General features: G+C 34.3%; 1 protein-coding gene across 1 annotated transcript in view; it reads left to right on the top strand.

The window, feature by feature from the left end:
- The window catches only part of Prip (aquaporin prip), a 43946-nt gene that overhangs the window by 5813 nt on the left and 10645 nt on the right, over nt 1-27488 (top strand). Inside the window, exon 2 of the mRNA XM_073079889.1 lies at nt 25657-25748. Coding sequence (XP_072935990.1) covers nt 25661-25748 — 88 coding nt within the window. The 5' untranslated portion in view covers nt 25657-25660. The remainder of the gene's footprint in view (nt 1-25656; nt 25749-27488) is intronic.

Here is a 27488-nt window from a genome sequence, read left to right as displayed (position 1 = left end):
GTAGAGTCACCTACATTTATGGAAGGAACGATTTATTTGTGAAACATTATAATAAATGGAGCTTATCTCATAAATATTTATAGACAACATTAGTCATTGTTAGACTAGATGTATTAAGATAAGTTTAATTTACAGAACTTGGGTATATTTTTATATTGAGGCAATAATCACATGGAAATGCAGCCCCCAGTATACTGAGTAGTTAGTTACTATAGGTCATGGTTCCCTTTACCTACAAATACTCTAACATAATAGTAAAGTAGATACTTTACAAAATTAAAGTGTATCATAATTTAGGAAATCGTCATTTAAGTAATGACCGAAAATAGTATTTTTTCGATTATACCTACCTACTTAGAAAAAGTTCATTATATTAATAAATCCTGGGAAAGTTCAGATAAAAGAATCAACAGACCTTACCTATAAAAATAAGAAATATTTATTAGATTTATTTTTGTTTGTAATCATTCACTTTATAAAGTTTATGTACATACTACATCTCCGTACTTCGCGCAGTTGGTATTACGAGCATAAAGTTTATTTTATCATATAAATATACAATTAAATAGGTGGAAACAATAACATTTGCTTCTTATTAAATGAATCATTTTACAATAAGATACGTAGGTATAAATAATAATTATTTCATCATTATTACATTAATAAATACCTCGCACACCCATTATTGTCCCACTGCTGGGCACGGTTCTCTATTCATCGGGTGAGAAGAGTTAGGTCATACTCATAGTGAAACGCAATGGTCAAGTGTGAATTGGAAGACTTCACCTTTGAGAACTTTTTTATAGAACTCTTAGGTGTGTACGTTTCCTCATATTTTCCTTCACCGTCATAGCAAGTGATAATTAGTCTGCACTAATATTAAAAAGAGGAAACCTTTGTTTGTTTGTTTGGTTGTAATGAATCGGCTCAAAAACTACAGGACCGATTTTAAAAATTCTTTCACCATTCGAAAGCTACATTATCCACGAGTAACATAGGCTATATTTTATATGAAATATATTTGATAAATAGATTTTGAGGCGGTACAAAGTTTGCCGGGTCAGCTGGTATTTAATAAATACAGCAATATATTAAAAGGACAGAAGGACCCTGTCCTACATACCCATTAAAATCCGCACAAAAATGTTCTGCATACCGGATTAGTGTAAAAATACAATTTTCTGTACGTAATAAGGTTCAAGGTCAGACTTAATAGGGAAGTTTAGCTAGGGCTGTCCAATAGACTACATATACTACTCATACATGATTATTTGTTACTTCCACATATGAATAACAATGTTCTTTCTTTTTTGGTTATTCCTTAATTTTGATTCGTTTGATGAATATAGTGTGATTAAATATAAATATCGAATGATAAAGAGTTTTATGAATAATAGATAAAAGTCTTACAAAATTATATTATCATCCACAACACGGAATATAAGTGTATGCCAATACCAAAAAAATCATGGGTGGCATATTGGTGGAATCATGGTGGATCCCCCCTTTTTTGACCGATTTTCAGAGGATAGCTAAAACCTACGCTACGCCGTTTTGTGGTTTCGTTTAAACCTCGACTTCGTTACCAACTTCAAAAGAGTGGCTCATACTGAAACAGAAAAGAAAATTTTAAAGGCCCATACCTGGCCTAAATCTTCATTTAGAAGCCGAAGACCGAAACCAAAAGACCGAATTATTTCTACTGAAATAAAAGTAAAGTTCCATTAGTCACAGCCCTAAATCACCGGACGTCCGGTCAACATTTCCATATCCCAAACCAAGCCTTCTCCGCGTAATGCGCTAATTTATTACACCTTATTTATAACCCCATGACTTGACGGATGGCTTAGCAGTTCCACGCTATAACAATAGTTCCTTTGTTAGCCAAAAACTGAACACCGACAATTATTTCGAAGAATAAATTTACATTACTAAATTAGTTAATTTAATTGATGGTAGACTGCGGCATCACCGAAATAGTTTCATGCCATATTACATAAGTGTGTTTGAAGAGTGTAAGGGAAATAACATTAACAGTATGGTAATATATAACGTGTTTCTACTTAGTCCTTAGAGGTACTAAAATCAAATTTAATGTACTGGAGTCAAGGAGTGGAGGATGGCATTTTTTGTCATTTTAATAGTTTTAGAGGATTTTCTGGTCACTAGTTTAGTTTGTTATCTTAACCGTCGTAGACCTATGCTACGGTGATAGGTAGGCCTATATACACATGATGGTACTACACAGGGTTCCACAAAGCTTCAGAATTCAGTAGGAACGTAAAAGGCTTTCTCTCTACTTTATTTCATTGGAGAGCACCTCATCCTATATCGTGTCAAATAGATTATAAACCCGTTTGTGTTCCAAAATTATGTTGGCATCCGTTTGAATTCCTAGCGCGCATATTTTTTCCGCATTTGTATACCACCTATATACTACGTATTCGTAGATCCTAAATAGCCTATAAAGTAAAACAATGTGGGACGCAATTCCAAGACTTGGAATGACCACTAGTGACTAAATATCATGCGCGTAGCTATGCTTCAGAAGTCACGATAAGCAGCCAGTTCCGGTAGTAATAATTACATAAGAATTGTTAAACCCAGCAGCGCATTATGTGTGGGTCGAAATTATCCGTTATGGGTCGTCACCTCGTCAGCCTTAACTTCCTCGACAATTCTGTGTAAAAGCATCGCGATAAAGTATCTCTCCAGCTTTTCCCAGTTGTGAAAACCCTGGAAAGGATTGTAGTCAGTTAATTATCACTTGCTTAAAACGGTGAAGAAAAACATCGTGAGGATATCTGCATACCTGAGAAATCATAAAAAAACAGTTTTCAGCGGTATGTGAAGTCTACCAATTCGCACTTAGCCAGCGCGGTGGACGATGGCCGAATCCTTCTCATTCTGATACCCTCATTCTTATAAACCCGTGCCCAGCAGTGGGACAATGGGTTGATGATGTCGATGAGCAAACATTTAAATTATTTAATACCAGTTGCGGTCACAGGAGTTAGTTACACAAATGTACTAATAGAAAGGTAACTCAAACATGCCGGTCTTAACGCTTCATCACACAGCCTTGACTACCGATATCGGTTACATGGTTTGTAACGTTATTTAACGAATTACGTAAAAATAACACTTTTAACATCATTTTGTAAATTCATTAATCATTTTACGAATTTAAGTGTAAATTCTGACGTACTTATTCGTTATGAGATTAATTTACACCACAGTATTCGATTTTATTTAAGTATTTTTATGGAGTAGCAAACAAACATGCAGTTCACCTGACGGTAAGTGGCCACTGCCGCCTGTGATCATCTGTAATTAATTCCAGATAGAATTAGCGTCCTACTTGCGGTCGACCATGTCAGCTGAGAGCTAAGTTAAAATATGTGTCTCTCCCTTATCACACAGAATCCCTATCCCTATATCCCTTTGCCACACAGAATAACATTTTGTGGTGAAAATTTCATTAACAGGAAAATGACACAGTAAAACACGTGACTTCAGAAAAAATTAAAACAATCTGAGCACTTCAGTGTAAACAATAGGTAACAGTCAGATGTCTTCTAAGAAATTAGTAAAATGATATTGCATTAAGAATTATTATATTATCCCTTTATTATGTTCCTATTTACTTCGTATAATTATCATTTGCGGTCAGCATTGATTCTAGAATTTCTGAGTTACTTAGTTTCTAACTTATAAGTAAGTTTATTTCTAGATTGTTCCTTTATTCTACCCAAGTACCATTCTTAGAATTCGATTCCTATTCCTCAATTTTGAAAACTTTAAATTATGCATAAAAAACTAACTAACACGTTAAAGCATGATTTATATCTATGTATCATCAAATACGCTCAAAATGAGCGTCGGATGCCGGAGGGGAACCACAATGTCGAATTATTCCGGGTATAAGGCAATTATCTCCATTTTTTGGTACTCACAGTACGTGTATTAGGCCCTCATCACATCATGGTTTGATACGGACCTAGGGTTGTCAAGTTCAATGACATAAAACCCGGACTATGCACTCCGATAAACAATATTTAACTAAAAAATAGGAGATACCTTTTCATACATTATAGATACATTTCATAGAATAGAAACTGATAAGCATTTTTATGTATTAGTAATAAATTAATTACGAAGTAGGGGGCGCTAAATGGTATCAGATTATGATTAACTAAAAGCTTTAGCAAAGCCCGGACGGACCAGCCTTCTATTTGTTCGAATGCTAATCTACTAAGCTAAGCTATTATAAAAATTGGAACATATCCGAGTAAAATGAAACGCTTGGTAACCCTAAGAGGACGATGATTGCGTTCGGAGAATTGAAAAGGAAAACGATGGGGTTACGCTCGACGGCTCTCCATGACTCGGTAATTTTATGAAAAAAAGCATTTCGACTCTATTTGGCTCTCGTGTGATAATAAAAAATACGACCAATTTAGAGTACCTATAATTATTTTTTTGTTAACATCACTCCATACAATACCAAGGGATATGAGTTTGATGTGGTAGAGTACAGGTACCTATATAAAACGGGTTTTATTAAAACTTTACGCATAAAGTAATACGTAGTCAGTAAAGCGGTCCTATCACTATTGACTAATAATAATGATAGTAAAAAGTAAATTAACATAAAAACTGTTTAAAACGTAAGTAGTTTTCAATTTGAGTAATTGATTTAAATATGACAATCACACTATAATAAACTAACCTTTACAAGTAAAAACAAAAAATGGGACAAAGTTGTAAATCAACAAATCCGTGCTCTACTTCTTTTAGATTATACCTTACAGTTCTCGATATCAGATGCTATCACATAGACTCTGTATGCAATCATGTAAAAGTGAAGATATGGTACGTACTTAGCAAATATGTGTTAAAATAATATACAGAGGAGTGTGTGTGTCAATAGTTGCGCAGTGTGAATAACAGAGATTCTCAAACGTTTTCGTCCTTTTTCGACTACCGCTAAAACCTATTACCTACCTTTTTTTTTTTTTTTTGTTCACGAGGGGGAAACCTTCAAAAGGTACCCGGCGCCGTGGGAGCGACGCAGGGTTATGTGGGATTTTTACCGCACTAAAACCCCCCCGGTGGCCGTCCTCAGCGCTGCGTAGAGGGCTCCGGGATCTCCAAAGGAACGCAACCGGAGTCCTCTTAGCGCGTTGCCCCGTCGGGCTCTGCCCAGGTGAGCTTGACGCTCGCCACACCATCTGGTGTGTACGACGGTATGCGACCACACATACCGCCGCCCTTCCCGGGGTCGCTTACCGAGCGGTTCGAGCTCCCACACTTACCGCCCGCAACCCCGGAAGCCCCCTTTTAGTCGCCTCTTACGACAGGCAGGGGATACCGTAGCCCTATTCTGGTCCCGAAAACCTATTACCTACCTACTACTACGACTACCCTCAAACTTTTTAACAGGATAATTTTAAACATATCAATGAATAAGGCATAAATAAGAACATTATAACCAAAACTTCACCCACATTAGATCCGTTTTTGAGAAAATCATGGACATACAAACTTACATACATACATACTTTGCGGTTTAATACAGAACCTCCTCTTTTGAAGGCTGTTAAAATCGAGATAGGTTTGGATTTTCATTTACATATTTGAAAAATATAAATCGGTTATACCACCGAGACGACGCCACTATCGATTCCAGTGCCTGCAAGAGCCCGATCGCGGATCACCCACTTTTTTATGACTCTTCCCCCTGATGACCCTTCTACCAAAACGAGAGATCTGCTTCGCGTTAGAAATAAGTGTGGCGGTAGTACCTCCCCGGTAGAACTACACTGGTTATACTACCGTTCAAATTATATTATCATCCACTTTGAGAAATACTGTAATGATATTATCCACTTTGAGGCACGCTGGTGAATAAGATGGTAGCATATCGTTATCGTGACACAAATGTTTGACCAGCTTATTCGTGAGCGTTGCGATTGCTTTTTTACATCTTGTTTTGCTCTTTGTTAGTTAGGTTTATCAAATTGAAGGTTAAACTTCGCTGGCTGTCACAGACAACTATTATAAACGTCCTTGGATGTTTTACAGATTACGTTTAACGCTATATAAATTATAGTAAAAAATAAAAGACCCTACTTTTACAGCGAATATAAAATGTCTTATTATATAGCTGAGCAGGTAAATAATTGTTAATCAGAAATAAAATACATGTAGATAGGTATGTAGTAATAGAAATCTGAAATACGTAGACGAGTTGAGCCTACAAACATAGCTTTTAGAATAGCAAGCTAAAGTGTTAATGGGCTGACATGTGGTCGCTCGAATGCCATAAAATCCTAGGGGAACAAAGAGTTTCTATTCACATTCACACATTCAGGCAAAATGAACACATATCGGCTTCAAAGTAAATAGAGTAATATATAGAAGAAAACAAATGGACACTATTGGATTCAGTAGGCACAGGACCAACTGTAATAGCGTCGATTAAAGGAACTGCGCCGGATCTAAATAAACATAAATTAACAATTTAAATAGCTTAATCACATCATCGTATTAATCATCCAAGAACGATCATTACAAATCATTTGTTTATAAACTTTCCTTTATCTTTATTACTTTAACACGGTAAAGTTCCGTGACCTCCGTACCGGCTTCCTTTAAATATCCTGATGCAGTTCCATGACGTAAAGCCTTAACTACCTTAATCGTAAATCGCTGCAGTATATTATAATGCAGTTCATAATCAATCAAAACGATAAAACATAGCATAAAAAGATAGCTAGACTTCAAGGACCTTGTTTGCGTGTTATTGAAATTAAAAATAATATTAAAACAATAAACTAATGCGAAAGAGTTAAAATCTAAGGGACCCGATTTTAATATGACATTTCAAAAAGGTGTACAGATTTTTAATATAAAGCGCGTATGGCTAATAAATATTTATATGAAATAAGTTATTACAAAAAGACATTATACAATATAATTTGACGTAAATTATACTTTTATTAAAAGTAACTTTTGTCATAAAAATACTATTAAGGATTCTTTACACAAAAATGACACATAAGATTCTACATAACGCACGCGAGCTTTTAAAATCTGAAAATTCTTCAAGTTATTCTCTTGCAATAGTACCTACTATAAACTTATAGTAAACACCTACGATACAAATATGACTGGTAGATATATTTAACGCCGCCCACTTATAAGATAAATAGTTTTTTAATGTAACAATAGTATGACTTAAGAAGCGAACCATGACTCAATAATTACGTGATTTAGTTTTTACAGTCGCCTGATTCGAACTGGTTCCGTTTCCTATGTCAAGGTTGGTCAACTACGGCTGTAGTAAGCTCGTATTTTATCTATTAATTTATTCATTGTTATGAATAGCGTAATAGTAATGATAATGGTTTGAATCGAAGGCAATTATCCAATACAGCTGTAGATCAAGAGACAGTTATTCCAAAAGTTTAAAGTACCTATTATTATTAAATCGTATTACTTAGTTAATAAGAAAGTTATTTTATAAAGTAGGTATGTTTTTTAACATGAAAATAAAAAGACACAAAGCCGATCCATAATATTTTAAAAGATTTATGTTGACTCCTATAAAATCCTTTAAGGATCGGAATTATAACATTTTCGATGCATTCGACTTGGCGTGATGGCGTTGTAGAAAAATCTTCTGAAAATCCTAGCTTACAAGTATTACATTAGTAAAAAAGTGGTTACACGCAAATAAATTCTATATATGAGTTTATAAATGAAATCAGTTTCAGAAAACTGTAAAAGCCACCATTGAGAAGTGAGGATATTTCTTTCCATTGCATCTACTTTTTTACGCTAAATAACTTCGATATTACAAATCTATACTAATATTATAAAGAGGAAAACTTTGTATGTTTGTTTGATTGTAATGAATAGGCTCAAAAACTACTGGACCGATTTTAAAAATTCTTTCACCATTCAAAAGCTACATTAGGCACGAGTAACATAGGCTATATTTTATATGAAATATATTTGATAAATAGATTTTGAGGCGGTACAAAGTTTGCCGGGTCAGCTAGTCTACTAATACAGAAACACAGTCCATAAAACACAGCTATAAAACAAGAAGGTATCTCGGAAACATAGTTTAAGTATGATAACACTGCCCTATTACACTATTCTAGTAGCTACCCAGTTATTATAATAATTTCCGCGAAGTACGTCACACTTGCAAATCATTGACATGATCTAGCCTTCGTTCCAACCAGTCACACTTCGACATTTAAAACATTCATCTCTATAATATAGATAGGTTTTATTGCACATAACGGATAACCCGTTTAAGTTTTTGCATGCCTTTACGGATCTGATTATAATCTAGAAACTAGGTACATAAGTAGGTATAACTAATTGCCCATCCGCGCAAACACTAGCAAAAAGGTTGTTATGTCTCTTGAACACAAATAATTGAAATACTATTATTGGTAGGTTTTGAGATAATGATTAAAATAGCTGAAAAAGCACAATCTCATTTCATTTCATGGTTTTTGAGTTAAAAAATCATTAAAGAAAAACTATTTACTAAGCGCTATAACAGCGGCAACGCGTTATTAACCATGATGACGGTATAATATTCGGTAATTTGTTAAATATAATACTAGATATTTAGCTCTTACATATATTTAGATGTTACATGTGATATATTTAGATTACACATATTTATTATACTATTTCCATTTCTTTATTTTCTCGATGACAGATCGACGCCCATGTAATTTCGTGTTGTTTAACGTTAAAATGTCACACAGATAATACTGTACTTAATGGACAGGTAGTGATGTGCTACACATAATGATTATTATAGGAGCTATAACGACAAACGTAATACGATAACAGACCCGTTTTTTTACAAAATGTAAGAAACGAAACTACTGCCGGATCCGGATACTGTTGTACAAATTTATTAACTATAATATTATATTACATATACTTACAATATTATATTTCATTACAAGATGTTACACGTATAATTTTTGATTGATAATGCCTACTTCTTTAAAATTTTCAAAGCTGTTGTAAAATAAGTAAGTATAGGTACTCGACAATGAAACGAAATAATTATTACGACAGGTAATCTTTATTTACTTATTTTAATCAAAATTTGACGAATCGTCACTGTTATTGCTTATTTGATCACAACACTACAAAGAACTGTCATCGAGAAAATAAAGAAATGGAAATAGTATAGCTAATATATTTATGTTTAAACATTAAAACCTTATTGTTCTGAGATTAAAACACAACACACGATGCGTGACCGATTAACATATGTTTAAAATTATTACACCGGAGTGGGAATAACACGAGATACAGCATCGACTAGGAATTCGGCATTAACAGGTTTTGGTATTTGTAGAGACCGTCGGCAATAATACATCTAGATGTATGCCGACGGTCTATGGAAATTATTCTAGAATAATTTCCATTCATTAGTGCCTGTCGCATGTACCCACCATTACAGACGTTTATTTCCACTTTTTTCTTTGTGACGCAGCCTTTGTACCATGGATTATTCTCGCAACTATTCACGTAAAAGGAAGCATGATTAAATAATTCTGGTTTAAATACAATCATGATTGGTCTTAAAGGCCGCATCTGTTTTTATGGCGCAATGAAGGTTGCAGTAACAGAGCTGTCTCCCCAGAGGGCCGCTTGCATGATTGTTGTTAACGGTAAAATCCCTAGGGGTGTTAGTTAGCACATACTTACATCGATCTATTTATTTAAAATGCAAATTAATTTGCGAGGATTATAGAGTTCTAAAACTGCTTTAAAATATTTTAATATACTGATAAGATAATGTAAAATAAATGTGGTAAATAAAAGTTGACAGAAAATAATTTAGAGTATCTAAACTTAAAATAATATATTTTTGCCAAATACAATTCAAAGAAAAACTAACCACGACGATGAGACAGCTAAAAATAATGCAAATGTAAACTTTACCGTTATGCTGTATAAAATTGTGTCACAATATCTATTTGTAGTAAAAATAATAGGAAGTGACTAATTTTTTACATTCTCTAATCGAGAACATAGTTGAGGAAGTGTAGGAGGTCATTAAGATTTTTATATTATAATGATATGGGTATTTCCAGTCTGACTAAATGGCCACTACAGTGGAAAAAGACCCTGCACAAAATAATCAGAAAATGTCTGACTCACTTCATTATAAAAAGTTTCCATGCAAAACTTTTAAAAAACAAAGAGCAAAGTTTACATTGATTTATTATTGATAGTATCTATAATTTTCAATGACATTTAGGTTATACATCTATGATAATTTTACTAATATTAAAAGGGAGTAGCTGTAGTTACAGCAACTGCCATTTTCTACACGATATTTCCACGATGCCAAAATATTAAATCTATCTTTTTAATTTTTTGTTTGTCTCAAGTCTTAAATATTTTACAGAAACATAAGAAGAAAAGAGAAATATACCTTTATTTTTGTAAAATTTTGATTGAAAACTGTCTCATCGGATACTGTACTGTACTTTATTTTTTAAATGTAGTAGGTACGTAGAATTAAAAAAAACATGATGAGACTGCTGTATTCGGTTTAAAGGGTGTGGTAAGACAGATGCTAACATAAGGATACCTTAATTGGCAAATGAGCCAACTCCACTTTTTGTCAAAATGTTTTTTATTTATTTTAATTTTGTTCAACGCCATTTACTATCAAAATAAATAAAAAAACATTTTGACAAAAGTAGTTGGCTCATTTGCCAATTAAGGTATCGATAACCCCTTTCAATCATCAGAACCCACAATGCAGTGTTACTACTTAATCAAGTAGTTATCATTAAATAAAATCAAACTAGAAATATATTTTACAGGTGTGCAGTTTTAACCTGTAGTTTCGTAGCAGTTGTTCATGACAAGATACCCTTGGCAGTGGTTACCGTGACACCTTTAACCATAATGCTGAGTGCAAATAAATTACCATTGAATGTACCTCAGTAATATACTATCGAAGAGGAGCGGACTATAAAGTTTATAAACCGTGCTAATAAATAATAGATATTACAATGACGGATGTTTAACATGTCATTATCATCATTTTGACCTTTGTGGTTCGACTCCGTCACACCTTGTAATAAATGATAAGTGGCTACTGCCGCCTCTACACATCTGTAATCAAGATCAGATAAGAGTAAAGAGACCTGAGGTCGGCCACTGATGCCTTACTACCCCTGAGAAAGGCATTAATCTCCTTTGCTACATACTTCGAACCGGAAAACAGCTATATACCTGTAACTATATATGTAACTATATACTATGTAATAACTATGTAACTATATACCTGTAACACTGTTATTGTTAGGCAGAAATAGGCCGTGGTGCCTCTACAGTCAATTTCTTAAACCAGTTAATATAAGGCAAGGTATAAATAACATCCATTACAAAAAGTTGTATCCTTTAGTACCACCATCGATTAGTAAAGATTACTCGCTCCTAACAAGAAAATGTAACCTTTTGTCATTGACAATTATTTCCGTATTTGAAAAATATTAAAAAAATGTAGTTTTTAGAGCGAAATTTTACGAACGAAACTATATTTCTTCGCACTTTTTCTTCGATTTCGGTTCTCAACCGCGCATGTCGGCATTATTCTGCGTAAATTACAACATGACAGCCATTAAACGGCTGACGATTCTGTCCGTTTAAATCATTTAATGGCTTCCTTCAATTACAAGGCGGTGAGATATCTATACTTATCTATGATTACCACTGGTAATATTTCAGTAAATCACGCACTTGGCACAGCGAGTTTATGAACGTTACAGCATGTCCAAGGTAGAAACAGTTGTATACAAACCGTAAACTGTAGATTACGACCACGTTAGTAGCGGACATACTCAACGCACGCCATAGGTATGGTTGACAGATGACAAACATATGTCTCTCAGTAGTTAATCTTATATATAACTAGCTGACCCGACAAACGTCGTGTTGCCATATAAATTAAAAAAATTTAAGGGTGAACAACCCTTATCACTTAGGGGGATGAAAAATAGATGTTGGCCGATTCTCATAGATACCGGATAAGCACAAAAAATTTCATCAAAATCGGTCAAGCCGTTTCGGAGGAGTATGGCAACGAAAACTGTGACACGAGAATTTTATATATTAGAAATTCTCGTGTCACAATGTTACTGTACTCCTCCGAAACGGCTTTACCGATTTTCATCAAATTATATATGCATATTCAGTAGGTCTGAGAATCGGCTACTATATATTTTTCATACCGCTAAGTGATAAGGGTTGTACACCCTTAACATTTTTTTATTTATATGGCAACACAACGTTTGCTGGGTCAGCTTGTTTCAATATAAAAATATGGGTGGGTACTTAGCAAGCAACAAGCAGTTATAAGCTAGTGGGGACAGAACAGACATGGGAACAGACGGACACACGTTCGAATCCCAGGCACTTCTTGAATATTCATAGTTATGTACGTTTAAAAAAGTAAACCTTGCTTTTAACGGTGATGGAAAAATAATGAAGAAACCTACACACCTTAGAATTATATAAAAAAGTAGAATGTTCTTAAGGGTGTAGGGAGTCTACGAATGCGCACTTCGCCAGCGTGGTGGACTGAGGTCACTTTGAGATCCGAGGCTAGCAGTGAGTCAATAATTTTCCAAATTTCATTTAATTTTAAAAGGGAGATCCACGAGGCGTGCTAAGTCCTCTGGGATATTAACGAATTTTTGTTTGGGGGTAATTGATGGCTATGTGCAATCACATGCTTACTAATTTATTCGCTTTAAAAAAGAAGCTAAATTACTACCAAAGAGATATTCTAATCTGATGGATTTGTCAATCTGGATTTACCAATAGGTAATGCGAGTGATATTAACGGCCATCTTGCCATCCCTAACCGCGCTATATTTACGCGCATCTTGCGTACGAATAGTTATTGACTTCAAATTTTCAACAGTTTACAACGTCGTTAGTAAGTACACTGGACATGAAATGCGCACTTGCAATTTCAGTATAATCTCTATAAATAAAAGTAGTTATTTTTGTCTGAAGACATATCTTGTAAAAGTACTTAATGCCTACGAAATAGTGTCGATGACTACGAATGTATGTATGTAATGTATGTATTTTAGGTCGTTGAAAACCTACTGTGGTTATCGCCCGATAGTAATTACTACATCTATCCAAACTATTAATCTATCCAAATTTTACCTACCGAATATCGCAATTTGACGCCGAAATGTCGATCTCTGGTAGGTAAACTAGCGAATGGATTATTTTTTAATTACGGGTGTAAATGACGTAAGTTTACAATGCACCTAATAAACGTGTTTACAAAGAATTTACATATCAGGAAATTTTGATGTTTGAACACTGCAATTCTATAGGAAAATACTCACAAAGCACAATAATGCAGAAACCAGTTTTTATTGCAATAATGTCCTTCACACAGTCGGAATGCAAAATTTGTGTTTTTTTTGTTTTACTTCGTATTTTTATTGTGTTTGTATATTAATGATGATTGAGACTATCAACTAAATAAAGCCCGGCTAATATAAAGGAATCATCATACCCGCCTGCCATATAAAGGTCCCGGGTTCAGACCTTTGTAAAATTTGTAAATAAATAATGTTCATATTATTAGGTATGCTTCCCATCTAACTTTTTCATAAGTGCGTAGTTTTCTGTATTCAGTAATATAATTGTAAAAAAACTAATATTATGTTATTTACGTAATAAATAATTAAGTGCGTCTAGGTCAAACAAAAATCCTTGTGTGGAGTAGATGGTATATGAATGAAAACTTCAACTATCAGAACTGACCTTAAAAGCCTAAACCATAAAAGTAACGCTTACAATGCAACACTTCCAAAAACTCAAAATAACACACATACACCTGTATGTGTGTTATTTTGAGTTTTTGGAACAATGAAGTAGCTCACTCGAAGCCATTTGTCATTTCGGTTCCACTAGTCAGAATTGAATCACGGAGTCCGATTCAAAAATGTTGGTATTCAGGGCCGGATTTGCGGAAGGCAGGCGAGGCTACCGCCCTGGGGCCTCTACAAGAGAGGGGTCCAATATACAATAAAGAAAAAAATATCCAAATTTTAACGGGTTAGCAAGTATTAGGTTTTTTCCCAACAGTATTTTTCACATTTTTACCGAAAATACATACTAGCATGTAACTTTTTGGTTGAAATAATTTGTTGGCAATAATTTTTTGAAAGACCTAACGGAAAAAAATGTTCCTTTCATTCGGAATTTAGACGCACTTGACAGTTAAAAGTTCATTTTGTTCAGAGAATAATTAAGGGCCTCCACTCCTTAGTTTCGCCAGGACCTGTATACCTTCAAGTCCGGCCCTGTTCCTAATACATCAGCCTGGGCGGACGTCAAACGTGGGTACGTAAGGTTTTTTGCGGAGCTTTTTGTCAAACGACTGGTTTGTAGCGTGATACATATTTACACAGATAAAAGTTTCCGGTACCATTCCAGCGATCCATTATGGTTGGTGTCATGCTAGCCAAAAGCCTTTTTGTAGTATGATATCCCTGTATGATGATTTTCAGTTAATACATAGTTATAATAACTGAAAATCAATATACCTCTACTCGGTCTACTTAGTAGTAGAAAAGTATAATTTAACAATTCGTCAGGAAATTCTGGTATCTTGTGACTAAGCGTGAAGATTTACCTTAAAGACGATTATTGATATAAAATTTGTACAAATCTTTTAACACCTATAAAAACTGATGTTATTTACAATTCTAATTAATTTCCTTCCATATATTTTAACATCTTAAAATTAAGGAAAGTGGCTACATAATGAACTAAATAAAATATATTTGTAATTCATTCCATGATTCATTCAAAGAATTTAACTGAACAATAACAGAGGTCAGAACATAATTGAAAAACAAAATAACATTAAATAGAATAATGTAACAACAATGCAAAAAATAATATCAATCATTGTCACCTCTTTGTACGCGCGAAGGACAAAATTAAGTCTATCCAATTTATTCTGTACTCAACGTGTTTTGTGTATTAAAATTGGAACAAAATTACTACTATCGTTATTATAAACTAAACTAAACCAACGGAGTTTCAATGTAACGATATATTGTTGAACTATGCAATAGATTTTGGAAATAATATTCATAAAATATACAAACAAACAATGGCGCCCGCATCTAATTCACTGCATAACATCATTTGTATGCGTAACATTATATTAATGATTTGTAAACAGTAAACTTTTTAATAAAGCCACTCAAATTTATGTACATAGTTTTTTTTAATAAATTTGAAATTGCAGTCAGTAAGTGGTCACTGTGACCAACTCTATTTAGAACAGTTTCTACCTAAAATGCATCACAGATTCGTTGCCAGTCCTGAGGACCAAGGTCGCCTCATATTTAAATCAACCGGAATCCAAAATCCGATTAACGGGACAACACTAAATTTACGTACATACATAATATTTGAAAGTCATGCTAATTATGACATGTATAATGTACATATATATCTATTTACTTTCATATTATGGTTAATGATTGATTGTTATTATTCAGAACGCAGCAACTCTACACTGCTACAGAAATAGGGCGTAAACAAAAGGTCCAAGACTTCAACCACCTTTTAATATCATTGATTCATCATAATAATTGATTTTATTCTTCTATATTTTTTACCTAAGTAATAGGCATCCTCGTAGCAGAAATCACACATGGTAGCTCTATCGAGCCTAATTATCGAGCACGGTATTGAAATGTATGACATAGTCCACAATCCGGCGTACCACTGAGGAGCTTAATGCAAAACGTATTCACGATATTCAACACACGCAACAAACGTACGCAAGCGTTATTCAGGTACCTATTATTAACACTGTGATTTCTAAAGTGTATACTAATGGGCACTTGATTAAAATTTTAAATAGTTCTCTCTTACTACTGTGAGCGCTATATAAAAAATAATATGATTGACGCTTCCTGAAGAATTGGACAAAAGGATCCATAAATAGTTAAGAAACAGTATTACCGCGCGTGATTATATTTGTTGGTACTTAGAGTTTATTGAACGTCTAATTTTTTTTTTAATAGTTTAGGAGTAGCAGACGACCATGCAGTTCACCTGATGGTAAGTGGCTACTGCCGCCTATAGACATCTGCAATCAACCCTAGATAGGATTAGATATTCCTACCTGTGGTCGGCCACAGATGCGCCGCTACCCCTGAAGACTAAGCTGGAACGCCTCGGAAAAGTCTGTCTCCCTTACCACACCCTTCACACCGGAACACAGCTGCGCCTTACGCTGCTGTTATGAGGTAGAAATAGGTGTGGCGGTGGTGCCGCCGGAGTCGAACCACAAAGGGTTCTACCACCTTCAAATGATTTTTATGGGATTGGCACACCGTGCGGTAAAGACACACTAAATGCCATGACGGTTAATGGCATGACGCATTCTTGCCGTCACTCATCGCCATCGCTTTCTAGTCTCTTGTGTGTGTGTGTGTAAATATGTGTATCTCATGTGTAACCTACCTACTGTGCGTTTTTATCGACATCTAAAATGGAGAACGTACTATATTCAACTGTATATTATTTTATTTTGAAATCGTTTTGGTGTGCTACCCACATATTACTTTTTCATATTAAAAGTTTACTAATGATAGGTTCTCTGATATAATTATATTTAATTAGAATCCGAACCTGCAGAGACACGCAATCTTTACAAAAACTACAAAATCATGCAATGCTATGCTTTGGTCCAATTTATTAAAAAACTTTAATCTGTTCTGAGTTATGTATAAATCAATCCAATAAATAGAAGAAAATGTCGTAACGCATAGAGTGCAAAACTTAAACGTAAAACGTAGTGTAACATCATCAACCCATTGCTGTCCCACTGCTGGGCACGGCTCTCCTCTCAGAATGAAAAGGATTAGGCCATAGTCCACCGCGCTTTACACAAGTACGTATCGGTAGACTTCACATAACTTTGAAAACTTTTTTTATAAGATTTCTAAGGTATGGGGTTTCTGTAGGTTTCCTCACGATGTTTTCCTTAACCTTGGTAATTAATTTCTAATACGCACTTAACTTTGAAAAATCATGTAACGTGTAACGTCACGTCAGCGTCATCTTACATAAAAGATGGACGAATAAAATACAAATATTTAAATCAACTACTTCCTTTCATTGTAAGTAAATAAGATCGTTACAAAAACAAGAGATAAGGTTTAATCCATGTGCGCTTACTTAAGGCTTCCACAAACTGTGTTATCACAACCTCAAACTGATCTTCAGGCCAAACATATCTGATCTCATAGCTAACAATATAGATTTACGAATTTCTTGTGCACATAAAAGAGCTACAGTGTAATTAAGCTAGAATAATGTTATCAGTGCCAATTATGCGTGTGTAGCTTAGAATAACACCGTTCCTTAATTTCCCGTCAATTTTGTAGGTAGGTTAAGGTTACCTTTGAAAGAGCCTGTACGTGATGCTAATGTCGAGCAATGGATTTCTAATATTTGTTTGTTACAAGCTTTGTCTGTTACTAACAATTTTTTTCTTCAATAGTACATTACAATACGAGGACGAAAAATTTTTTTCTGACAAGTGTGAGTTTGCAGGCCGAGCCGCAGGCGAGGACTGCAATCACACGAGTCAGAAAAACATTTTTCGTCCGCGTGTTGTATAAAATTTTATATTACGGGGTCGGAAATGGGGGTTTTGCGCACGCGAAGCGTGCGTAAAACGTCCATTTACGCACGCCGTGATATAAAATTCATTATTCAAAATATATGAATTTTACTTTTACTAAAATTTATATGAAATCCGGAAAAAACAGGTTAATATAGAAAGATAAAATACTTCTTATTTAATTACAGATAGGTATAAGACTCATTGTGTCCATAATTAAAGGTTATATTAAGTCTTGACTACTGAAAAATTGTCTCTACGTATTTACTATGCAACTGGAAAGCTATGAATATTTTCCCTTATTCCCCAATTTAGATTGCTGAAGTTTAAAGTTATTCCCCATTTCCTGTGTGACTTCACGTCAATAAACATCGTCCTTTACCTTGAACTGCAGGTTTAGTGTATTAATGTGTTCTGTGTCAATAAATCAATCCATCCATCAAAGATAACATGATAAAATGTCGTTATAATCACAGTGTATTCCGCTATAATTATATTTTTTCGGGTCGCACGGAACCATGAACGCCTCGTTTAATATTCTGAACATTTACCTTCCAACCATTATAACATTTCTGGAAAATAGCAATCCATTGGTGTAATTGCCGAGTGAATTGATTTTGAACTGATACTAACGTGGTCGCCTGCTACGCAGAAATTGTACAATGAATTTTTTATTTGCGTATTTTTCCAACACGCCATTTTAATAATTAACTAATATGGCCTTTGTTGTTTAAATAGAATTATTGTAGCAATCACAGTATATGGAGATACTATTTCAGCTTTTTGAATAAGATAATTACCTACAGCATAATTTTAAGATATGCCATATTTAGTGCTAAAATCAGAAATGAAGTTCATTATCTACAAAGAGCATATGATTTTCATTTGGTACGAAAACATAATAAAAAGTCTAAAAAATTGACAAAAAAGTTTGACTATTCGACTACAAACGACCAAAATTTAGTAAAAATTCCTACTTAGGAATGCGATTTTCGACGTAACCACCGTCCCCAATCTAAGTATGTTTCTTCCTATATTGTCACAAGATATTAGCATATTCGTAACTAAACTCGAATCAAGGACGAATACTGCGGTCGTTTACATAAAATGTTATATACTTACATAAAACCTCAAGTTAGCATTTTGGTTATACATACCTAATAATATACGCATACAAGAAGGCAGAAAATTATATTCATCGGTGTTGCATTTATTCTAATAATTACGTTAAAAAGATAATTGTTACTTGTATAACTATATAATTTCTTAGTTAATAACGTAGTAAACAGTCAGTACAGTTGACCTCAACTGTTACAAGAAACTGACTCAAACATTTCATATTTATATTATTCATTTATTATTATTATTTCTTATTACATTCTTCAAATGTTTTAGAGTTCTCAAATATAAATAGCTGTTCCATATATTTTGTACTGGAATAATTGTTGGCTGCAATAACAACAGTATCATGTACCTACAACATTTGTAAAATGCGGTCATGGTGAATGAAAATATAGTTTTCAGAAAACAAATAACAACGCATACTTATGCCAGTAGATATCGAAAACTAAACCTTGTTAAAACCTGTATCGATTAATGTCAATTACTATTAGCTATTACTATTACCTATTACTTTAATTGGCGGTAGAACCCTTTGTGGTTCGACTCCGGCGGCACCACCGCCACACCTATTTCTTCCTAATAACAGCAGTGTTAGGCGCTGCTGTGTTCCGGTTTGAAGGGTGTGGTAAGGGAGACAGACTTTTCCAAGGCGTTCCAGCTTAGTCCTTAGGGGTAGCGGCGCATCTGTGGCCGACCTCAGGTAGGAATATCTAATCCTATCTGGGGTTGATTACAGATGTCCATGGGCGGCAGTAGCCACTTACCATCAGGTACCTAAATAGGTTGGTTGGTACCTACCTGAAATTTTTATATATATGTAGGTAAAAGTACCTACCTCCGTATAAAAATTTCATTCATTCATTTGCCTTAAAAGAGTTCGCAAATATAAAAAAATATATAAAACTAGACTATTTCTAATCCATTCAGTGCAATGTAATTGCGCAAACTTTTTTATTTAGAAAGCTTTATAAAGTTGAATGTTGATTAATCTGTTTATATAGGTATCTTATTTAATTGCAAATCGCGAGGTTTAGAACCAATGGAAGAGATAGCATACAGGTATTTTCCTAGAAGTATAAACTATTTAGTTAAAACTACCCAGATGCAACCAGTGGATTAAATCAGTGGATGAATATCCAACTAGAATAAAATACCATCATTATGTTGGTATTTAAAACAAATCTGAATAAACGTATATTCCGGTTACCTACGATGACTGTACATTAAGCATAATGCAGGCATTTTAATTACCGATACATCATCAACAGAAACTATTAACCGCAATCTAGTGATTTATCTACATAAATAATCGATGCAACGCAACAATAATTACAAATGAAATAGTAAAGTATTAGGTACCTACTGAATTTACATTAAATGCGTTAAAAACACTTTTATTAGTAATTTTTAGAACGAAATTCCTTAAGCATCAATGTAAGTTACAAAAACAAATAGTTTTAACGATATTTCAGTGTGTTCATTAATTAATAAGGATTATACAATCGTCCGCGCACGATGATCGTCTTGTAATAAAGCTTTTTCCTACATGTATAGTGAGATATTTATTCTCCGTGATTTAGTAGTAGCACGTATTTCAGCTGTAAGAATTGTAAACTTTAAGTCCTACATTGGAACTAAGTATATTTTGGTAGCAGTGGTCTCTGTGGTTCGCTTGTATATGTATGTGTGTGTTCGACATCACTACCATTTCGCTCATTTCTACTTCCGTGTTCACTCTCTACGCATGAGCGGACATTGAGATATTAACGATATTAATCATTTGACAGCTGATCCTACTCTACATAGCAAAGCTCACCAGAATAATTGAACTCCAATGAGCTATAAGCGTTCGTTTATCGTTTCACCGGTTACATAAATCAAATTTAATTTGAAACAAATCTAAAAGTTCCTTGACAGATGTACAAAGTAAACCTCGTAATATGAAGAGTGTAAGTAGGGAAAAAATAAACACGAACTTACAATGTCTTTTAGTTTACAACCCTAATCTAGAGAACCAAAAGTAGGTTTATAAAGGCTCATATAAGGACGTTGATTTTTTATATAAGGGCTTATTAAAGAGCTTTGGGCTTCATATTCTGTTTTATGTCGATTACAAATGTCCACAGGCGGCCGTGAACATATGCCTGCATTTTTATTTAGGCTGCGTTTTATTTGCTTAAATCAAAATGAATGAACGTAACCATTTCCAAAAATCGTAAAAAACTCCAAAAACATACTTATGACCTGTATATTTGTACACAAAAGAATATGAAAGCACTAAAGCAAGACAGCATGCATACAGTGCGTGTATTAAGCACTCGAGGTAATTGAGGTAAATACTTACAATCATGTGCTTAAGCGGTTGCAAATTAATATTAACATTGACACCTGAATCTTGACCCAATAACACTCTTACCTCGCAAATATTCACGGACAGGTCATTGGTGTTCTGGAATTGTTTTCAAGCAACCAGTTTTGGGTTTCTGAGAAATTTTGATGAGGAGGAAAGGATTTAAAACAGTGAAGGTAGTGCGGAATATTCCGCTGTAATGATTAATGATATATACTTTTATGGCTACAATTAAAATCATTAAAAATGATTCAGTCTTCGTAAAAACCTTCATCTTTCCGATTGATTCGGAAATGTAATTTCAAAGAAAGCGATTCCGCATTCACAGTATTCATAACTACTGTGTTGGTGTCTGAGTACCTAGAATACTTTAAGGGTATTTAAGGACTTTTTATTTTAATCTCGAGAAATTAAGATTCATACATGATACACAGATGGTAGTAATTTTGCAGGCAACACCTGTTATAAAATTAACGCGATATGTTTATTATAAACATATTTAAGGCACGTAAGGTAAGGCACTTGTTGCTAATATGAAATAAGTACGCTGTCAGTCCTCAATCCTTAGAAAAATGGTTTTAATGGCTTCTTTTTTGCGTGCGCACATTGATACACGAACTCCTTTTTATTTTATTTTTATTAAATATACCAAGGAAGTATTACTTCTTTCATAGGTTCATAAAGGTACACATCTTCTTTTATTATTTGTCTTGATTCTTATTGCTGTTATTATATTATTGTTCTTGTTGCATTAAAGTATAGTAATATATTAGCGATTCCAAAAAATACAGCTACATTATAACACCAAAAACATCTCTGGCACTTTACTTCTCATTATCATCGTGACAAGGTCATCGCCCCTTTCATTAATTCAAAAACATTGCCAACATATTTTACCTGACGACATTACCAGATTTTAGCGTCAGCTCACGTACGAGGCCTGTTGCAGCTTACTTGTGGGTCTACTTATAAACTAAACGTTACTATCATTATATCCGCGAACTAATATACTGGTGACTCTGTGGTCATACGTACCATAGAGTCACCGGATGTTCTTCCTAATTCATTTTTAAATTGTCATTTAAAATCATAGCAAGTTAGTTTACTGGATATATTTTAGGGTTCCGTACTCAAAGGGTAAAACACTAAAAACGGAACCCTATTACTAAACCTCCGTTGTCACGATGCTCTATCTCTTAATATATATAGGTAATATATAGAAACTTGAAATGTTTCTAGAGTAGGTACTTATGTATAACAATAGCTGCTATAACAATAAATATAAAAAATAAAAGTCTTCAAAATAAATGGCGGTCTGTTTTTCGCTTAATCTTTTGAATCATAAAATGTAGACAGTTCAAATTTTCAGATCGCATTTACTTCTATGGCTTCTATAATTACAAATACTAAAAATAAAAATAAAAAAAATTGTGCTGTGGAACCCTCCGTGTGAGAGATCGACTCGCACTTGGCCAATTATTTAAACAAAGACTACAATATTAAAACTTCCGCTTTAAAACAATAATAATTGTAAAGTACTTATCAAGAAATTTCGCGAACTTTATTCGGCGGCAAAAAATGACTTCAGTGGAAACATTTTAATCGCGTCATTTGATAAGAACTTTCAACTAAAAGGCTGGCAAATATTCGAAATACTTACCAGTTTCAAATTAAACTATGTTACTGCCTGTTAAGTACCGTTTAACGGTACCGTTCAAGATTGGCCTTTAAAAGGCAAGACTGACATTAAAAAATGAGTTTTATGGTCAGAACTCAGATCACATTTTGGCCTCAAGACTCGAACATTGTCAACAAGTTACATTGTCTACTTTTGACTTGAAATTTTTACACATTTTATTTCTATTATTACAAGAGAATTTTTAAACCTTTTATCCCAATGTTCTCACTTTCGTTTCGCAACATTTAAATTAATAGTATAAATCTGAATAATCAGTACCTATGTATATAAGACAGAACCATAATTAAGCTTAGTCTGAAAGTTTTACCGGGTTTCACAATATAGATACGTCAAAAGTTGACATTTTTAATTTCGTTTTACAATGTTACCCAAGCGTCATATCCAGAATGTATCCTCCACGTTGTAGTCACCAATTAGTATAATTTGCTTCCGTTTCCAATCACAATGTCATTTCCTTATTCACACACATTAATGGGACCATGACCCCTTTACAACTATTGTGTGAAAGCTACATTCGGAAACTAGTGAAAAAATGTTAATCGACCACTTGAATGAATGTTATCTGATGCTTACACTAACGACGTGTGACGTCACGTAATAGTAAATAAGCTATCCTTTCCAAAGTGTTCAAAACAACATCATTTATCTGTGAAAAAGACAGAACTTTTTGTCGGTGCTAATGAAACCTATAGAAACGAATTCCAGAGACTTCTTACTTCTTCCCACGACAAAAAATCTGCACTTCTGTATAAATACCTAATTAACAAAAAATTTCTGAGTAAATATCTTAAAAAAGAAAAAGGTTTTGTCTGATTAATTAAATGCGCACGACCTAAAAAGCAAATCTTAATTTACTTCTCTTATAATGTCTGACTTTCTTTAAGATTTTTTTATTATAGCAAAACCATGTTATCAAAAGATTACCGATTTAAATTAGGTTACACATCAACAAAAACTTAAATCTGCAATTACTGTTACAACTATCAACGTCTTAAACCCATTCGTGACTTACACCAGATGAAGTTGAATTATAATTACTAAATAGTGTGTCCAACTAATGAATTTAATGATCGTTCTGGTTGACATACCGTACCATATCGTTAAAATATTTTATCCTCCGCATCTGCAACAGATTATTATCGTTGCAAATAATATTAGGCTTTGATTACACGGGCCATTATTTTTACAAGATTGGAAAACTAACAAGCTTGCATATTGCTTAAAGGTAAATGATCACTGCCTCATATAAATATCTGCGATAAACTCTATTCAAAACAGGTTATACGGTATAACTTATACTCGTACCTAAAGCCAAAAGATCACAGACGCATAGTCAATTCTGGAAGATGGTAGCCTAATATGATATGATTTATTTTATTTTTATTTTATTTTATTTTTAATTTAAAGTGGGATTTTTTCGCTGGGCGAACACATCATCGCGTACAAACAAACTATTAAGCAATTCATCTCATAACATTGTATAAAATATAATATGATATGATGGTAGTCAGTCTGCATCTGCACTCTTCAACCGAAACGCAGAATGTTAGACATGGATGGAGGTGCTATCTCATCGGCCGTACCATACTGGCTCTACCAAATCTCTATGTTTACTTCAAGCTTTACAAGTATTTATGTTACTTACGGAATAAGGAACTGTTATAAGCTCCGATGGAAAAGTCATTCATAATCCTACTGCACTATTCATTCTTCACAGAAGTACGGTCCTATGCATAATTACACACCTGCCAACATACTGACCAGCATAGTCATGACTTTATTTGGAATAACTTTGACGGTTAACGGGTAATCCACGTCTGCATATGAAATTAACCTCTTGGATTGTAATTCTTAGAATTTCGCACTTACGCAGATAAAACGTGTTAACATCAAGATATCGTTATTTCAGTCCGCTGGTAACGCTATTTTTGAGAGAATCTTATCTGTTCATGTGCAATCATGTGTTTTTAGTAGCGGTAAATAATTTTAAAAATATTTTTGGATAGCTAAGCTACCAATTTCTTTACCAAATTATTATATAATCTTATCTATAATGATATTTCATATGTGTATATGTAGAAATAATAAAGAATATTGATGTTTATTATCATGTACGGATTTTTGTACATTGTCTTATCTTATGGAATGTATCAATCTTCTGCAAGTACCTAAATCAATCTTCATTATAGACTAGATCGAAATAATGTAGGTACTTAGATACAAGTGTAATATAAGTATTTTACTTAGGATTAAATTTTGTCATCAAGGGTTCAGAAATAGTTAATTTTAAAAGATGTAGGTATAGTCCGCGCCAAACTTATAATCCGCTCTGAAGTTGCATCGCACGGATAACGGGGGGTTCCGCGCTGTCTTAGTCCCGCTAATATCTGCAATTTCCTATTGTGACGCGACTCGTTTCTATATTCGGAGCGGACTAGCAGTTTGGCACGGACTATAGCTACGTTACGGGTGAAAACCTTGACACTTCCAGTTAATTATTAATATTTTTTAAATTTACACTTAATCTAAGGCTACTGTAGCGTAGATAGATGGATTGTCATTGAAAATGTCAGATTAATTGACTCAACTATGACAATACGTTTATTTTTACGTGCACTAGAGTAGCTCCCACGGTATGCGGTCAAGATGGCCCCGGATACTAGAACGATGCTTTGATGCATACCCACTGTCCTGTTTCCTAAATTAGAAAGTGTCACGTGTTTGTTACAGAATCATGGGAGAGCTCGGCGCTAAACTAGGGCTGGATGAGCTGACAGCGGGCGCGGTCGGCATCAGCAGGGCACTGCTCGCTGAATTTATTGGTAACATATAATATTCTACTACGAATTATTTGCAATATTTTTTTATATCACGGCGTGCCTAAATGGACGTTTTACGCACGCTTCGCGTGCGCAAAACCCCCATTTCCGACCCCGTAATATAAAATTTTATACAACACGCGGACGAAAAATGTTTTTCTGACTCGTGTGATTGCAGTCCTCGCCTGCGGCTCGGCCTGCAAACTCACACTTGTCAGAAAAAAATTTTTCGTCCTCGTATTGTAATGTACTATTTTATAATATAGGAGTAGCAGACGAGCATGCAGTCCACCTGATGGTAAGTGGCTACTGCCGCCCATGGACATTTCTAATCAACCCCAGATAAGATTAGATATTCCTACCTAAGGTCGGCCACAGATGCGCCGCTACCCCTGAGGACTAAGCTGGAACACCTCGGAAATGTCTGTCTCCCTTACCACACTAGCGGTGGTCGTTGAATCAACGAACTAGTTAAATCAACCGTTGATTCACTTTCAACGAATCAACGTTAACCCAATAGAAATTAACTAGTTAAATACGTCAACGACGTTGAACAGAACGTTTCGTTATTTTCAACGTAAATTGTATTTTGTAACGGTGGTCGTTGAATCAACGCACTAGTTAAATCAACCGTTCAACGAATCAACGTTACGTCAACGAAGTTAAACGGAACGTTTCGTTATTTTCAACGTAAAATTGTATTTTGTTTAGAATTAAACTTACGTTAATTTTTTTATAACATACGAGTAGCAGACGAGCTTAATTGTCGGTATAATAGCATAATTTGAACTCCAATTATATAGAACATATTATTATCGAATTATTTCCTAATAAATAATTATAATTATAAATAACTTCAGTAGAGAAGTGTTGTTCGTTGCAGCATAGTTAAAAACCGTTTATTATTGATGCAAGTTGAAATTAGTAACACGTTAACTCGTTGACGAAATTAACTAGTTGATCAACGGAAATTAACGTTGACGTTTCGTTGACGGAAAAAACTTCAACGACCCACCGCTATACCACACCCTTCAAACCGGAACACAGCAGCGCCTAACACTGCTGTTATAGTGTAGAAATAGGTGTGGCGGTAGTGCCGCCGGAGTCGAACCACAAAGGGTTCTAACACCTTCAAAAATATGCAATATATTTGCAATATAATACGAAGTTATTGATAACGTAAAGAACACTGTGTCGAAGGTGGTGGAACCCAGTGTTCGACTTCGAAGGCACCACCGTTAAGTTCATTTCTGCCAAATAACAGCAATGTTGAGCCACCGCATTGTTAAAAAACAGCACCCCGTTTTTTGGGTTTGAAGGGTATAGTAAACAAGACATACTTATAAGTACAAGGCCTACCAACTTAATTTTCAAGGGATAGCAATACATCTGTGGTTGACCTCAAGCGGGACTGTAGTCCTATCTGATCGATTATTGGGTTACAAATATCTTTAAGATAACTCTAAAGATAAATAACCTCCCAAATGATATTAATTAAGAAAAAAATATCACCTGTTTTATATTATATGTAAGGAAATAACGTTATACAGATTGTCGATTGAATTCGATGCAATAAATTTAAATACAGTTAAAACGCATTGGATTACGTTTATGTTATCTTGGCATATGCCCAATTAAATTTTAACAAGTTTGGATTGCCTTTAGACAAACTTTCTGTACCTTACAGTTACAAAACCAGACAAAGTAATACAATTTGTTTAGTATATTTATAACCCTTCACGT

The sequence above is a fragment of the Epargyreus clarus genome, unplaced genomic scaffold (genome assembly GCF_041222505.1).
Source record: "Epargyreus clarus isolate Ecla_fem2 unplaced genomic scaffold, WU_Ecla_fem_2.2 ptg000014l, whole genome shotgun sequence".
NCBI lineage: Eukaryota > Metazoa > Arthropoda > Insecta > Lepidoptera > Hesperiidae > Epargyreus > Epargyreus clarus.
This window is presented reverse-complemented; position numbering and strand designations above follow the sequence as displayed.